This window comes from Macaca mulatta, chromosome 17, assembly GCF_049350105.2.
Source record: "Macaca mulatta isolate MMU2019108-1 chromosome 17, T2T-MMU8v2.0, whole genome shotgun sequence".
In the NCBI taxonomy this organism is placed as follows: Eukaryota; Metazoa; Chordata; class Mammalia; order Primates; family Cercopithecidae; genus Macaca; species Macaca mulatta.
Window position 1 is genome coordinate 11,102,360 of NC_133422.1, and position 17,996 is coordinate 11,120,355.

The 17,996-nt window shown below is 37.8% G+C and overlaps 1 protein-coding gene across 4 annotated transcripts in view; it reads left to right on the forward strand.

Annotated features, from left to right (window-relative positions):
* Positions 1 to 17,996, forward strand: part of B3GLCT (beta 3-glucosyltransferase) — a 119,965-nt gene that overhangs the window by 66,948 nt on the left and 35,021 nt on the right. For all 4 annotated transcript variants that reach the window (XM_028837566.2, XM_077974165.1, XM_015120830.3 and 1 more), the window contains exons 8-12: positions 2,601 to 2,664; positions 5,792 to 5,911; positions 8,015 to 8,084; positions 14,887 to 15,000; positions 16,963 to 17,062. In XM_028837566.2, the coding sequence (XP_028693399.2) occupies positions 2,601 to 2,664; positions 5,792 to 5,911; positions 8,015 to 8,084; positions 14,887 to 15,000; positions 16,963 to 17,062 (468 nt within the window). The remainder of the gene's footprint in view (positions 1 to 2,600; positions 2,665 to 5,791; positions 5,912 to 8,014; positions 8,085 to 14,886; positions 15,001 to 16,962; positions 17,063 to 17,996) is intronic.

Genomic DNA, 17,996 nt, shown 5'->3' on the forward strand with positions numbered 1-17,996 from the left:
TATGACTTGGTTATGGTACACTCTGTGGACTGCAAGAGATTGCCACTGAAAGATAGCCATGTACATTTTCATTAGTCCTCTTATCAGTCCTTTTCTGTCTCAGGAATTCTTTTTTTTTTTTTTTTTTTTTTTTTTTTTAGCGATGGAGTCTTGTTCTGTTGCCCAGGATGGAGTGCAGTGGCACAATCCCGGCTCACTGCAACCTCAGCTTCCCGGGTTCAAGCAATTCTCCTGCCTCAGCCTCCCAAGTAGCTGGGATTACAGGTGTGCAACACCATGCTCGACTAATTTTTGTATATTTAGTAGAGATGGGGTTTCACCATGCTGGCCAGGCAGGTCTTGAACTCCTGACCTCAGGTGATCTACCCGCCTCGGCCTCCCAAAGTGCCAGGATTACAGGCATGAGCCACCACACCTGGCCCTGTCTCAGAAATTCTATCAGTGGTTTTCACTTTTTCCCCTTCTGAGGTTTCCCTCAAAGAAAAAGAATTTTCAAGGATTGAATGAGAAACTTGAAAAGCCAAAAAGATGGAGAGCATGTTTAAGGTAACAGTACTAAGGTGTTTATTGACGGTTGTGAAGGGGCCTATGAAACACGGCCATCTGACAGTGGAGGTCACATGCTTCTTGTATTCTGATCACAACTTGGTGTTCCTCGCCTGTGGCAATAAGCCCGGGTATGACTTTTCTGTCTTTGGAGCCTGAATGAAGTGAAGACTTACTCTTTGTGGTCTAATTAGATTTTGAAGGCATGTGGCATGAGTCCAAATCCCAAAGTTAGCTTGATACAGTTTATTTATGAAAACTTGCTCCAACTGAGAAGAATTCATATTGGACAAGATCTCACTTGCCAGGGCAGACATTTTTTCTCTAAGTATATATTTGGAGTGTATCTGAGGATGTAGACTCTCAGTCCACCCCACTTACACTCACAGATCTGTGGGCGAGTATTGAGCAGGAATGTGACAGATATTATATGGGGCTGCTTTTGGTGCTACCTGCTACTAAGCTATGTTAGTATCAGCTGTGAGACAAATACTTTGTAATGAAGCACATTTATCCTGTGTCTGCTTTCTGTCTTCTTCTAATCAGAGAATCAGAGGTGAATTTTTATAGAAATCTTTCGTGGCCGAACCAGAAAGATGTAATTAAAAACAGTTGGAAAAAAAATTGAAATTTATTGCTATTTTTCCTTTTTCTTTTAAAATTTTTCTTTCTTTCTTTTTTTTTTTTTTTCCTTTTCTTTTCGAGACAAGGTCTCTGTTGCTCAGGCTGGAGTGTGATCATGGTTCACTGCAGCCTTCAACTACTAGGCTCAAGCGATCCTCCCACCGCAGCCTTCTGAGTAACTAGGACTACAGATGCACCATGCTTGACTAATTAAAAAAAATTTTTTTTAATTTTGTTTTAAATTTTATGTTAAACTATGTTGCCCAGGATGGGCTCTAACTCCTAGCCTCAAGCAGTCCTCCTGCCTTTGCCTCCCAAAGTGCTGGGTTTATAGATATGAGCTACTGTGCCCAACCTACTTCCTTTTTAAAATCACTATTATTTCTTTGTAGTGAAATTATGTATGAGGAGGTTTGTAATTTAAGCTAATAGTCTAGTCTTCAGCTCTATAAGTAAATACAAAACCATATGGTATTTTGGTGATTTGGGTAAGTATTCCTCCCTTGTTAGCTTTGAATCAAATATGTTGTCTAGTTCATTCAGGGAGCTCACTGAGTGCTCATTGTGGTCTGGTACGGTGGGCAGTGCTGGCAAGACAGAGAAGAAAGTATAACACAGAGAGAGGTATGTATACACCAGATTTTAATGCATGTGATAAAGCTGATAGGTCTGTGCTTTGTACTCTGGCAGTCAAGGAAGTTTCCATTTACTCTGGTGGGCAAATCTGGGTGAGTTTTACAGAGAAGGTACCCATGAGTTTTGTGTTTACAAGTTTGCTCGGTAAAGGTTGGGAACAGGCAGTCTAGGCAGATGTCCAGCAGGAGAGAACAATGGGGAGGCGTGTGCACTGGGTGTAGCAAGTGGGTGCTGTGATGTTAGAGATGGCTAGGAATGGTAGGAGCCTGGAGACTGGCTCGGGAGTTTGGGGCTTTATTCTGTATGGGAAAGGAGCCATTGAAAATGTTTAAACAAGACAATGACTTGCAATAAAAGTGTTATTTTCCCCAAAACCACATGCTTTTCCCCCATGAAACCCAGCAAGATTCATTAAAGTAAGAAACAAAAAGTGGCCGTGTCTGTTTCTCAAGCACAATTTATTTTCCCTTTCCTTTTTCTTTCTCTGTATTATTTAGTGTAAAGATTATCAGGAGTCAACAAAGCTCGTGACTTTTTCCCCCAAGGCATTGTATTGTATCGTACGTTATTTGGCAGATGTTGGAATAATGAATGCTACTTTCCTTGCATTCATTTATTGGTCAGCCAACCGTTGCATTTTTCACAGTCCTTTCCCTCAAGGAAATTAAACTGTTATTTTTATCTTTAAATCTGTATGTTTATCTGTTTTCAAACACTAGAAAGTCTCAAGAATGTGTTAGTCTTATTTGACACTTCTTTTGGTTAAAAAAAATCAAATTGTCTCTATTTTCTAGGCTTACCAAGAGACTAAAGAGTGAATCCCTGAAATCCGACTTTACAATAGATTTAAAACATGAGGTATGTCATGTTTCGTTTGATTAAAAGTCCTAGTAATCAAGAATTCACGTCCTTCGATGTAAAAGGTGTTTTGCATTCCCTAATCGTGTAGTTTCCCACCCACATCTACTCCCCACAGAGATAATTGCACAACACTCCAGTGAATTAGTTGCTTGTATTTTAAGCTCATTTCAGTTATGTAGGTGAAGACAGAACAGTGAAAAAGGTTGCATCTTGTGATTCATGATTCTTTACTTTTAAGCTAGATGGATGGGTCCAGAGGTAGATTTCTAAAAACATGCAAAAATGGCATTAGAAGTACTCTGCTCTTACATGGTGCTTCGGTTGTACATATGCCAGTATGGATTAAATGATCATGCCCCCCCACGCCCAATTCATACCTTGAAACCTGAGCGCCAGTGAAATGGTCTTTGGAAGTAGACCTGTGGGAGGTGACAGGGGCATGAGAGTGGAGCCCTCATGAATGGGATTGGCACTTTTATAAAAGAGGCCCCAGGGAGCTTCCTTGCCCTTTCTGCCATGTAAGGACACAGCTAGAAGGTGCCATCCATGAACCAGGAAGCAGGCCCTCACCACTGAATCTGCCAGTCCCTTGATCTTAGACTTCCCAGCCCCTAGAACTGTGAGAAATAAATTTATCGTTTAGACGCCACTCAGTCTATGGACATTCCTTTTCCCCCCACCCTCCAGTTTGAAAATCTTTAGCTTTAAACCAGATGGCAAATTTACCTTGATGTTGATTGTAATTACTGATATATTTGATTTCTATCACTTTATTTTGTGCCCCTCTCCTTATTTTCTATTTTTCTTTTCTTTTCTTTTTTTTTTTTTTTTTTTTTTTTGAGACGGAGTCTCGCTCTGTCACCCAGGCTGGAGTGCAGTGGCGCCATCTCAGCTCACTGCAACCTCCTCCTCCTGGGTTCAAGCAGTTCTCTGCCTCAGCCTCCTGAGTAACTGGGATTACAGGCGCCTGCCACCACGCCCGGCTAATTTTTTTTTGTATTTTTAGTAGAGACAGGGTTTCACCATCTTAGCCAGGCTGGTCTTGAACTCCTGACCTCGTAATCTGCCCACCTCGGCCTCCCAAAGTGCTGGGATTATAGGAGTGAGCCACCATGTCCAGCCCCTCTACTTTTCTATTTTAAAGTTCCTTGTCTTCTTATTTATTTATTTATTTATTTATTAGTCCATACTTTTTCTTGTCTGCTATTTTAGAAGTTCAATCTGTCTGTACTTTACTGGTTATTTTAAATATTTTAACATGCATTCTTAACCTAACAATGGTTTATTAATTAACAGCCAGAAAATTTGAGGGCCTTAGGATACTTTAACTCTGATTATCCCACTCCCAACTTATATGCAATTGTTGTTCAATGTATTTGTCCCTTTTTCTTTTTACCCTGGAAACTTAGATATTATCATTATTTTATGCAGTTAACATTGGTATTAACTCGTCATATATTTGCCATTGTTTTTGCTTATCATTCCATCTTGTGTCTTGGGCCTTCCGATTGAATCATTTTTATTCCTCCTGAAGTGTATCCTTTAGAATTTCTTTTAGTGAGGTGGTAAATTCTCTCAATATTTTTTCTTTAACAATATTTATTTCAACTTTGTTTTTGAAGCATACTTACATCATGTAGATGATTCTAGGTTGCCAGTCATTTTCTGTCATCACAAGTTTTATTGAATTCTTTTTCTTTCTTTTTTTTTTTTTTTTTTTTTTTTTCTGCGATAGAGTCTCTCTTATTCTGTCACCCAGGCTGGAGTGCAGTGGTGTGATCTCAGTTCACTGCAACCTCCGTCTCCTGAGTTCAAGCAATTCTTCCACCTCGGACTCCTGAGTAACTGGGTCTACAGGTGTGCACCACCACGACCAGCTAATTTTTGTATTTTTAAGTAAAGATGGGGTTTCACCATATTGGACAGGCTGGTCTCAAACTCCTGACCTGACTCCAGGATCAGGCCTCCCAAAGTGCTGGGATTACAGGTGTCAGCCACCACACCCAGCCTCAGTTATTTTTCAAATGTGCTTACTTGTTTTGTGTAATCTTTTTAAAATAATCTTTTCTCATGTTTTAAAGTTTTTCTTTATAAAAATATATTAAGCATAGTAATTTTATAATCTGTTTGATAATTCTGATATCTGAAGTTTTTTGAGTCTGATTAAATTATGTCTGCTGGCTCTTGTTCATTATCTTATTTCTTTTTTGTGTGTGATTTTTGTTTTTTTCCTCTGAGTGATTGTTCTGTAAGCACCCTTGTTCCTTTAGAAAAATCCCCTGAGCCTTCTATTAAGGTTGTGGTTCCTTAGTAAGGATTTACATTAGCTTCTGCCTGTTGCTAATGAGTTATACTGACTTGAGATAATTTAGATTATCAGTTTGACGTGTTTTGGGACCTCATAGTGGCACAATTTGAGGAGGCCTGGCTTTTGGTTACAAAATCTAAGAGGAGATTTAGCGATGATTCTTTTCCCTCCGTTTAGACCCGTGGTCCTAGCTTTATGTATGGGATTGCTGTTAGTCACACCCCACCTTGGGTGGGTCATAGCCTTCAGTCTCTTCACTCCTGTCAGAAACTCAGCCTTGCCAGAGGTCAGCTGATACCTACTAGGGAAAACTACCCTTGGTGCCCTTTTTTCCCCAGGAAAACAAAACTTTCCCATTTTTGTTCTCACAGATTCCACATTTTTGTGTCAACTTAGCAATACATTTAAATATTTAAGGGCATTTTACCCAGCATTTTTAGATGTTTTAAGCAAGCTGAGTATTCGGGGTATGTAATTACCATACTAAGGAAACTGGAGCCGTAATAATATTTTCTTACATCTCTCTGTGATGTTGTAGAATGTGTTCTTTCCTAAAACCGCATACCTTGGAATTTTTTGGCGGTCAGAATATTGATTCATAGTTAATTGCTTATTGTTAGTAATAGAATACATTTATTCACATGGAATTGTCATTTTTTTAAGTTTAAAAAGTCCCGTTGAATACTGACAAATTGATATGGTTCAACCTACTCTCTATGGAAGGTGTCTTCTGCTTTCCCTTGAGATCTTTTGTCCCTTCTTTTACTTGTGTTGACTGAGTTCTTTCGTCACTGCCTGTCTCCTGTCTTGCGGCAGATTGCCCTCTACATCTGGGACAAAGGCGGAGGACCTCCCCTGACCCCAGTGCCTGAGTTTTGTACAGATGACGTGGACTTCTACTGTGCTACCACGTTCCATTCTTTTCTACCACTTTGTGTAAGTAACAGAAGAAAAACTTCTTTGCATATCAAAGGAAAAATTTAGATGCTGTGCATAATGTCATCCTAGCACTTTAAAATAAATTTTAGATTCAGGGCATTCATGTGCAAGTTTGTTACAAAGGTATATTGCGTGATGCTAAGGTTTGGGCTTCTACTGATTCTGTCACCCAAATAGTGAACATGGTACCCAATAGGAAGTTTTCAAACCTTGGTCTTCTTCCTTCCTCACCTTTTTAGAGTCCCCAATGTCTGTTGTTCCTATTTTTCTGTTTGTGTGTACCCAGTGTTTAGCTCCCACTTGTAAGTGAAAACATGCATGCAGTATTTGGTTTTCTGTTTCTGCATTAATTCGCGTAGGATAGTGGCCCCCAGCTGCATCCATGTTGCTGCAAGTACATTATTTCATTCTTTCTTATGGCTGCATAGTATTCCTTGGTGTATCTGTACCACATTTTCTTTATTCAATCCACCATTAATGGGCACCTTCACTGATTCCATGTCTTTGCTATTGTGAATAGTGCTGCACTAGCACTTTATATCTAAAAAGAAAATCAACATTTTCCCTGTGCCGGGTAAGAACTATATATCATGACTCTAGTAATAACAGTCATACAAGGTTAGTATTATTGTAACTCCATCTTACAAATGAGAAGAGAGAGGCGCAGAGAAGCCAAGTGCTTGTTTATGACTACGTAGCTAGTAGGGAGGGAAGCAAGGGTTCTGACGGGCTCCCCTTTATCCAGAGCCTTTATGAAGGACTGCCCATCATAGTGCTTTAGGGTTAGTGTGCCCACAGTCATTTCTTTTGTTGATGATGTAGGATGCATTGATTGGAATTTCTGTTCCATTTCCTGGAAAGGCCATTGCCAGTACTTTCTGTGACACCTAAGCCTTCTCCACAAGCCTGCACCCTTTACTGTCTCAGCAGGTGGCTCTGCCTTTCATCTCACTGACAGCCATCCAGAACTTTCAGAATGAATTCACTTGTGTTGGCAGACCCAAGGTCCAGCCCCAGTATGAGCCTGGAGACCCTGACACTCACTAGGTTGTTAACTGCTTTTCTCATAAGAAAAAATATGTTCACCAACCTCAAATGTTGTCGTTATTCTCAAGTCAGTCACACAGAAGTCTTTGTGTGCCATTTTAGGAGATAAATACATAGACACACACACACACCACACACACACACGCACACACCCCAAAACACAGTGCAGCACTGAGAGAGAATCTGTAATGTGTTTGCAGTTCCAGAGGCGCGGACCAGTCTTTCCAGGCAGAGTGCTTGCTTGCTCTTTCAGTGCTCTCCTAGTGCCTTGAGTGACATGACAAAGCTGTAGTTAGATGTCACTGTAAACCAGCCCCAAATTATGTAGGAGTCATGATTGAATATGATTGCAGGCCTAAGACAGGTAATAAAGGGGTCAGGAAGGGCTTGGGTGTGCCTTGTTGACAGATCCCTCTTGGTGCTCCCTTTCATCTGTGTGATCATCCTGGGCTCCAGGACTGCCCCCACCCCACCTTCACCAGGTGTTTGAAGGAATCCTACCTTTGGCAGAGGAGAAAACATCCTTAGCCTAGACTTGGGTCACCAGTAAAGAGGCTGCTGTAAAAATGTTTTCAACATTAAAGTAAGGCCAGGCCCAGAAAAGGGCAACATCTCTTATTTTACACTAAAAAATCCTCCTATTTCTCTCTTTTTGTCAAAATCTTCACCAGCTGGAGAAAGGAAATGAGAGGTAACTAACATTTACTGGTCAGTTACTATGTGCTTAAAAAATTACAGTAATAATAGCAGCCTTGTGGTGGTTATTATTATTTTTTTTCTAAACAAGCCGACTGAAATTCTGAGAGCTTGAGGAACTTGTTAAGGGGATGCACAGTCCATGCACGGTGGAGCAGGCAGGTCCAGGGCTGGCTGACAGAAAGGCTGTATTGTCAGCTGCCCTATGTTTCCATTTCTCCCCTAAAACTTCGTCCCGGATATGTTTGATATCCTTGACATTGGTTAATTTGAACTCTAGAGCATGTGAGATCTAACGTGGGTGTGAAGTTAACGCTGACTCACATATGCATATATTTTTTCTTTTCTTTTTTTTAGGGAAAGCCAGTGAAGAAGGAGGATATTTTTGTTGCAGTAAAAACATGCAAGAAATTTCATGGTGACAGAAGTATGTTTTGGGTTATTCATTTTATCAAACGCTAAAATCCAAACTACCTTTTAAAAAAAAGTACGAATGAATTCTTGAGTGTAAATTCAGGAAAGGGATCATGACAGTCCGGATGTTGAAGTGAAAGCAGTTATTTAATCAATATTCCTCATTGCACCATTTCAATCACCAAGATCAATTAGGAAGGAAAATTTTGTGTTGAAACATGAGTGGTCGTAGCCGATACTGTTTATAGCAGTATTTTAAATTGGAAATGGAAAAGCTCAGTGTGGCAGTCTTGGAGACTGTGTGAAAAACAATCCATTTTGTCAAACAAAGTATTAGGTTCAAACAACATATTAGGTCTGTGCGCAGTCTCTAAACGGGATGAAGAATGTCAAGAGGGGATTTCAGGGTAACAGCATGCCAACAAAGAATAAAGACTTTTTCTTTTTTTTTCAATTTATTTCAAATGCTTACCTTGGAACTTGTTAGTTAAGAGATGTATTTGCTCATGAGTAGATAATATTGGAGAAGAAGAAAAAGCCACTGTACAAACAGTGAATCTCTTCTTAAGGAAATCCTGGCATGCAGATTAATGTTGTTTTTATTCAGGTTTTTGATGTCATTACAGAATTCTGCTAAGTTGTGATGATAATGTAAAAAAAAAAAAGCCCATCCTAAATATAAATAGACATAATTTCTCTCTTTTGCACCTTATTTCAAGCAACACTTTTCTGAAATTGAAAATTAGGCAGTCTTTTGCATTTTCTAATTTTAGTGCATTTTTTTTTTTTCTCATGAAAAGACTGTCGATTTCACCAAGAATGTGATATTTATGTAGGAGAGATTTCTAAACCAACTGTCATTTTCATGGGATTGGAACTACTGAGGAAGTTCATTTATGTATTTTATGTGATAATATGATACATACAAATTATATTTTAAAGGGGAAGATGTTTTCCAAATAAAATAATATTGTAATTTGAGATTATAGTATTGTCTAAGACATCAACATCAATTAAAATTGAGCTATAATCAATTATATCTTAAAAATACATTAACTGTAAACCTTCGTATTTGCCTAAAATAGCCACATTAAATTCCACATCCTATTAAATCAGCCTAAGTGAATATATACATTTGTTATACAACGAGTCCTAAGATACTATGAAGAATCAGTATAGCAGTTAAAATTTTCTATCATAAATTTAACCTAAATTTAATATCCTTTTACTTTTTTCATAATATGGAAGGGTTTTTTGGGATTATTTTGACAAATACCTTCTTTAAATAGGTATTGGGGAAATGAACTATACTGCTTTTTGTTTTATTTCTTTTACAGCAAACAGGAACTGTTTGAGTTTATTTAATTGATCTTGAAGCTACACTTGGAGTAGTGATTATTTTCACAATATGAATGTTAAGGATAGTGGTGCTGGTACTTTTTCTTTGAAACACGTTTTTCAGGTCACAGTGACGCAGTAAAATTAGGGACACTCCCTTTTGTATTTTTTATATTCTACAGAAATGAAAAAAAATAGTTTGTTAATTTTGATTTAGTAATTTTGAATCTAGTTTACTGCTTTCTTATTTTGTATAAGTTTGAGATACTCTTTTTAGATATTCATGAAATCCTTTTCTATTTGAATTTTGACTCAAAAGTCTTTAAAAATTACAAAATCTTAAAAGCCTGCTAGGAGCATTAGAAACAAACCTTCCAAAGCCAGATACATTGATTTACTGCTGTTAATTTGAATCTGGTGTCATTGAAGCATGAGGCCTAAAATGTATCATGAAGTTTTCTTATTTGGGTTTCTGTGGTAAACCATTTTGCAACTTGGATATGTTTGTTTGAAAAGATAGTCTAAGGCAACAGGATTTCAGTGACTTTGAAGTCCATTTTGCATGACTTCATGTAGCCTGCCAGGCCACTGTGCTCTGCCCCTCATTTTAGAAGCCTAGTCCAGCCACCAGTTGGCCCAAAGAGTTATCCAGTAATATCGGTTACAAGGATAACACCACACTAACTGCCTCTAACTGCTAATATTTTTTACATTTTCTGGTGTGTTTTTCACATATGTTCTATCATCTAATTTCATGTTGACACTTCCTTGTGATATAATTATTGTTATTCACTTGTTGTAGAAAAACCTGAGTATGGAATGATACACAACTGGCCCAGTTTCTTGTATCTTACTGAGTAGCAGAGCCAAGAACTTAGGTTTTCTGGCTCCTAAATCTACCACAGCACAGCTATACTGTAATCTCCTTGGATGTATTACAAACTCAATACTTGATAAATAGTCTTTGGTGTTCACATTGATGTCCTACTACGCTCAAGGTCAGTTTTGACTTGGCCAGAAGCTGCGAAAGTAGGCTTTCCATTTTTAGTAGCAATGGGTATGGCAAGGAATTGAAACCCACACAGGATCTAAAATACAAATTGAGCTGAGAATTTAAGACTGCCACTCCTGTCTGAGCATGTCACTGCTATAGTCAAGCAGAACACATGGTCTGGGGTGTTGGATTTTTTTTTTTTTTTCGTTTTCCTTTCCCTGTGTGCTCTATGGTAGAAATACTTTAGTCATAAAGGCCAAATGATGAAGGAAAAAAAATCTAGAGAAACTGTGCTTGTCTTTGCCAAGTTGACAGTGGGCTGTACTGTTAATTGTGGGCACAGTGTCCCCTGGCACTGAGTGGTGATGGCCCCCACTCCTGGCTCATTATAGTGTTGGTTACCTTCCGGGATGAGAAGGAGAGACAGAACGTGTTGTGTTCAAGGCCCTAGTCACAGCAAGGGAAAATACAGATTGCATTTCTTTTTTATACTCTCATGGAAGAACTGGTAATAAAACCAAGTTTCAAAATGAAAAGAAATATTTTAAATGTTGTACTTTCTTTGCTTAACAATGACACATTTATGTAATTGCTTTTGTCTGGATTCTGACTTAAGTAAAACATAGCATTCTTAGAACACAAAGCAAAACTATATTCTGTCTTTTGACTCAAGGAAGTAATCCATATTGACATAGTTGAAACAGCAACACCCTCTGAGGGGCAAGCATTTAGTAGGGTTTTAAAGAAACTTGGGAATGATTACATAAGGTGATGAATTAGGCATAGCATGTAAAATGATATTTAAACAAGGAAATGATCTCTGATGTTTTAATATTCAGCTTGATTGCTTCGTCTTGGGTTCTGTGTTTCCCACTGTGGGACCTGAGCTGTCAGAAAACCTTAAGAATTTTCTTTGGATCATTTTGCCATGCAGTTTGCGTGCATGTCTCATGTACCCCGTGGCAGCCACTGGTTTTGTTCATCAAATGGTGGGTGGTGGGACACTCTCCTGCAGTCTGCCTCTAATTAAAGAGGTTAAATTGCCGTTTGCTCAGCCTTTAGTTCCTTTCCATAGCTTCCTGAGCTCTTAAAAATTAGCACTATATTCCTTTCAGATTAAAAAAAAAAAAAACTGTTTGCTATCTTTACTGCTGTCGTCTTGTCTAGAGGCAAATCTGAACAAACTGATTGAAAGGGGTGTTAGGAGGCGGTGTTCTCTCTGACTGAAGAGGCTTACACGTACTGTGGTACAATCTGCTTACTTAAAAGGCGAGGCTTGAATTCGAATACAGCAGATAGAAGGCCAGACTCTAATCAAATGAGGTGATTAGATCAATGACTGAAGAGAGGAGAGGAGTCACGTGTTGCCTTTCCCTGGCTGTTGAACAGCTGATGTTCCAGATGGCCCTACAATGTTGTGTTAGGTCATCCAGGAGGGATACTTTTCAGGCTTAGGTACACCTTAGTCTTTAAAATGAGGAATTAGAACACACACGTGTGTGTGTGTCCCTAATCTGCTCCTGAGAAGTACAATCAGGGTCTGATTTTGTGGCCACTGACTTGCATACTGAGACAAAAGGGCCATCTGCAAGCTGAAAATAGTGGATTCCTTAAAATAAAAACTATTCACATTCGATGGTGTGGTAGTTTTAATAAAATGTTCAAGTGTCAAGTTCATTTTCATTTATAACCTGAGACAGCTTTACAAGTCACTTCCCTGGGGGTAAAAATGCATGTTCTGTCCTCACAGTGAGACACGTCTTCTGCTTAGAGTCTAGAAAGCTCTAAGAAAGATTTATGCCATCTGTGCAGCTGGCATTTTTATAGTAAAATTTTTTTACTTTGCTCCAAGTTTAAGTTATCTCATGACAAACTTTCTTGAAGGAGGCATTCACTATTATTATGTGATAGGAAGTATGCTTCTTTATTGAAAAGGAGATAATGTGTCAGGTAACTTATTAAAGTATTTTCTCAAAGTTTAATATCTTTAGGAATACAGTGCCTCAATACAATATAAAATATTTTGTAAACAATAGAATGAATTCATTTTAGAATTTAAGTGATGCTAATAAAATAGGCCATTATTTTAAAAGTTTAATTTAGAATTAAAACCGTGGTTGAAAATAAAGCCTTAAGCTGTTTTTTTTGGAAGACTTTAAATCCTTTACGGCTAAGAGGTACGACAGACACATGGAGGTTGTATTGACAAGGGGAGAGATGTACAAACTGTTGAATGCTTTAGGTGTTATAGAATCATAATATCTCAGTATATTTAAATGGTTGGCTTGTTTTAAAATGATTAATCAAAGGCTGAATTGCCTTTATGAATAAAACCTTCCTTTAACAAGTTTCCACAAATAATCCTGGGCCTTTTATTGAAATGCCTACAACATTCAGTCCTCATTCAACTATTTATTGAGTACCTACTATGTACTAGGCACTGTGCCAGGTGTTGGGAAATAAGTCATACACACATTAATTCTTACCTTTAGTGTAATTACTTTTTTTTTTTTTTTTTTGAGACGGAGTCTTGCTGTGTTGCGCAGGCTGGAGTGCAGTGGCCGGATCTCAGCTCACTACAAGCTCTGCCTCCTGGGTTTACGCCATTATCCTGCCTCAGCCTCCCAAGTAGCTGGGATTACAGGCGCCCGCCACCTCACCCGGCTAGTTTTTTGTATTTTTTAGTAGAGACAGGGTTTCACAGTGTTAGCCAGGATGGTCTCGATCTCCTGACCTCGTGATCCGCCCGCCTCAGCCTCCCAAAGTGCTGGGATTATAGGCTTGAGCCACCGCGCCCGGCCCTTTAGTGTAATTTCTATTTTACCTGTTTCAAAGTAAAAGAGAAAGCAGAAGCGCTAATTCACCCTTGATTTTGATTTTAATTTTATTTAAATCCATTAATTGAGAAGAAACACCTGTGCTGTTTAATAAACCTATTAGAGCAAAAAAGGACTGAAGGCCTAAAGGCTGAGCAAATTGAAAGCAAAATTCACACAGCCTGCAGGGCTCTTGCTGGGGGACTGAGGAAAGTTCTTGACCTTTCCTCACAGCTTCTTCCAGCATTATGTAGTGGAGGATATTTTACCCAGCAGTGTGAACTTGTAGTGGCTGCAAGCTGCAGGGAGCCCTTTCTGGGGTAAGTTCTGTTGCTTCTTATATGCAAAGCAAACTGCCACAGCAGTGCCAAGGTTAACATTTTTGTTGTGCCGAAATTTGGAAGTAGAACAGAGTAAAATTTTTTAAACTTTCTTTTTTCCTTTTTTTGTCCCCCAGTAGCCCTATCTATTATTTAGTACATCTTTGACCATTTTGACATGTAGAAACCTTTAGAACTATCTGTTTTTTATGGTTGTGGAAAAATTATATTTTAATATATGAAAATAATATTTAACTGGTAATTTGGTAATAATTTAGTAGATGTGCAGAACTCAGTTTTTTTTTAAAAAAAGCCAATGAATGATTATGAAATGATGCACTTTCGTATTTTAAGGGCTGTCTGAACTGGACTCAGAATTTGCTTACTTACTAGCTAAACACTTAAATTTTACATTGAAACATCAGTTTTTGCGTTTATTTCTATTTGAGTTGGGAACAGGGGAAAGATACGTGGTCTGATAAAGCTTCTCAAAAGTTAAGTGAAGATTTGGTTCATCAGAGTTTTGATTCTTAAATTAACAGTATATAATATCTAAATGATTTTTTTCTATTGAAAAAACAAGAAACCACTTTTTAAAATTCAGAGATGCATAGGCAGTACTTTGTTTTTTACGTGTGGAAGAAAATAATTACGTGGTCAGGTGAATTAATATCAAGTAGTGGTAAGGCTCTCTGTCAGGTCTGCAGACAGAGCTATCTTTGAGCATCGAAAGCAAAAATACAGAAAACCAGGACAGCTTTCTGTTGCGTTTGTGTTAAAACATTTAGCTGCTAATGATAGAATTTTAAAGCCTGTAGTAGTTTTGTATGTTATTACTTCCACATTTTTCAAAAGTACAACATCGTAATAGCAGTCATCATATGCAGTGATTCTTATTTGGCAAGGTCATGCCCTTTGTAGGGTTGGGTGGTTCTTTAGAATCTTTGGGTGGGGACATGCATAGTTTGCAGAGGTCTTCCCATGCTTCATGGTAAGAGGGATGGATATTCTCTTACCACGCTCCATGGTAAAAGAAAAATAAGTTAACATTAATGTAAACACAATAGCATAATCAAACTAGAAGATTTGTCAGTATATGGAAGTAAGTGCATTCATCACCAGGAATGAGAAATGCTTTACTCTAGAGAATGTTGAAAATGCTTCAAGAAGAGGGTTTTAGTCAACAACGTTGGCATTTCTCAGGATTGGAAGCAAGCAACTCTTGGAACACCTGGAGAACAACAAATAATGTTTCTCTTCCTCTGTAGATGATTATACTGCCATTTTGAGTTTTTAAGCTTTCTTGTGTAACTGTGCCGGTGATTGTCATCTCTGTAATTTTTTCAGTACCTATTGTTAAGCAGACTTGGGAGAGCCAAGCAAGTCTCATTGAATACTATAGTGACTATACTGAAAATTCCATTCCTACTGTGGATTTGGGAATTCCTAATACAGATAGAGGTGAGTCCATAATTCTTACTAGTCTCCTTATTAAACACCCCCATTCTGTAAATACAGTAAATTAGGTTAGGATAAAAATGAAATATTTTGTAAGTGCTATAATTTTTGACTCATACTAGTTTTTTTCCCTTCTTCCCTCACGGATATAGATTGGTTCTTTCAAACTAAGGGCTTTATAGTACAAAGTGTTGCAGGTGTTTAGTAGACTGTATCCTATAATTGAGCACATGATAGTTCCAACAGAATTTAACAATAGATTTTTCATACCTTCATAATTCTTTGTGGTCATGATGGGGTGCTTAAAGTTGATTTGTCATATTCCCACACAAAGCTTCTATCCTTGTCAGTATTATAGTCTAGTTCACATATTGTATTACCTGTGAGTGCCACCTAATCACATTCTACACTAGTTATATGTAGAATAAACTCTATTCTATATGTTAAGATTTTAATTAGTAAATTGTTAGAAATAAACCTGCTTTTCTCTTTAAATTGCAGGCTAATTAAAAACACTTTTTAGGATGCAGAGAGTGGAATGGTAGACATTGGAGACTCCAGAAGGTGTGGGAAAGTAGAAGAGGGGTGAGGGATGAGAAATTACCCACTGGGTACCATAGACACTCTTTGGGTGATGGCTTCACCAAAAGCCCAGACTTCACCACTGTGCAATATGCCCATGTTACAAAACTGCACTTGTACCTCTTAAATCTATAAAAATTTTTAAAAATTGTGTCAAAAATGGAAGTGTAAATTTGGCCACCTCATCTTCAAATAGTCTTTATTCAGCTTAAGTTTTATCCAGTATTTCTGCCACCCTTTTTTCTTTATTTTTTTGTTCCCCACGCCCTTTTATGAGTAAAGAAAAAAAGTAGCAAACTGATTATGTTATATACAGTTTATCTTAATTATTTTATGTGTCACTCATAATTCTTTCATTAATATAGTACAGTGTAGAATCAGATATGCCATTTCTGTAGTTACCAGTTCTTCTGACAAGGTTAAGTGTATTACTGAGTCTGTCTGTTGCTGTTTGATTTGGAAAAACTGTTTTAGATTGGGTTTAATAATCATGTATTTACGTATACCTTCCTTATTTGATTTCTTCATTTCTAGTCTGACCTTATTGCCTATATGTATATTTGTTCTAAAAGGGATTTGAGATGGCTTTCAAACATACATATTGTAATGGTTAAAAATACACAGAGATCAAGAGTAAAGAAAATAAAGGTCAAACTGAGTGGTTTGATAGTCATTAATATAAGTTAATATTTGTTCTCCACTGTGTCACCAAATAATTAAAATGAGGGGGCATATTCCTGTTTATCAATTTGACTGCTCTTCCCAAGTGTTTTATTTTGGTCCCAGCAGTTACCATTAAAGCATTGCAATTTATCTATTGGTATCCGAAGGACTGTTACTCTGTCTTACTCAGCACTGTATCCTTCAGTGCATATCTTAGTACCTGCCACAGTATCTGGCATATTAGAAACTTAATGGTAGTAAATATTTACAAAATAAATAGAGGTATAAGCGTCCACCTTTGCACTGCTGCTTCCCTGTGGCAGTGGTGCCTGGGGTTCTAACACCTCCTTCAGAATAAGCGTATCTAAGAAAGGATACCACTGCTCATTGCTGTGAGTCTTAAAACTTTCTTGCCCAGACTGAAGATGCTAATTCTATCTCTGCCTCAAATTATCTGTGTGACTGTGTAATTCCACTAATCTCTCTAAGTCTCCATTTCCTCGTGTGTGAAATGAATGACTTGACTTTCATTATCTCTAAAGTTCCTACTGGTTCAATGTGTCTGTGAAAATTAGAAAGGCTATTTTTAAAAATTTTGAACTTTTAAGCTGCATGTTGGTGTGTAAGCTCTTACAACACTGCAAAACTCAAAAGAAATTAATGAATTCTATATATTTTATAGGAAATAATACATTGTAAGTTTTTTCTTGCCTTTTTTAGGTCATTGTGGAAAGACATTTGCCATATTGGAAAGATTTCTGAATCATAGCCAGGACAAAACAGCATGGTTAGTCATTGTGGATGATGATACATTAATAAGGTAAGGAGTCATTCTCATCCTAAATGGCTTTAAATTCTACATATATTCATATTCAAAAAACTAGATGGTACTTTTTCTGGCCAAGATGAATTAACGGGGACAGGGTTTACCCTTTTATCTGAACCAACCCTCTAAAAGAACAAAATATATAAAACAAAGGTTTTTAAGATACTGAATATTAGGTGCAAAGGAAAATGATCTAAAAGAAACATGAAGCAAATGAGGTAAGTTCTGTGACTGCCACAGCTGACTGCCTTAAGAGAATTCCAAGTTACTGCTTAGGGAGGAAGCACCAGATGGAACCTGACAGACTCTGTGGGTGGAAAAGATGGAGACCAGAGTCTCAGGAGACCAAGGCTATTAGAGTTTGCAGGACAGAGTACCAGAGAGGGGAGAGGTATACAGAAAGGGAATACTGGAGATAGGTGAAGAGCCCCCTATGTATTCAGTAGAGTATTGATCAGTGCATATGTGTGAGGAAACTACCCGATGCTGGGGAAAGATCCAACCAGATTAGAGGGGATGGTTACTGACACTCACACAGGCCTGGGCTGGAAAACCCCTATTCATAAGGTATTGAAAAGAGTACGTAAAAGGGTCTTGCCTCAATAGGGGGGATAGTTAACCCTAGACTAAGCACTTTCCTAGTCCTGCCTAACATATCTGAAAAGCAAGATACAAGAAAATGAAACTGTTTCTAAGTAATAGCCTGTGTCTGAGAACAAAACTCAGGAAGACTTACAGAAGTACAAAAATAACCAACATCTAATGAAGTAAAATTCATAATGTCTGCCATCCAATCAAAAGTTGCCAGGCATATAAAGCAGCAGGAAAATACAGAAGTAAAAAAAAAATAGCTTATTGAAATGGTTTCAGAATTTATACACGGTTAGAATTAGAAGTTGTTAAGCTGTTACTATTAAATAGTTATTAT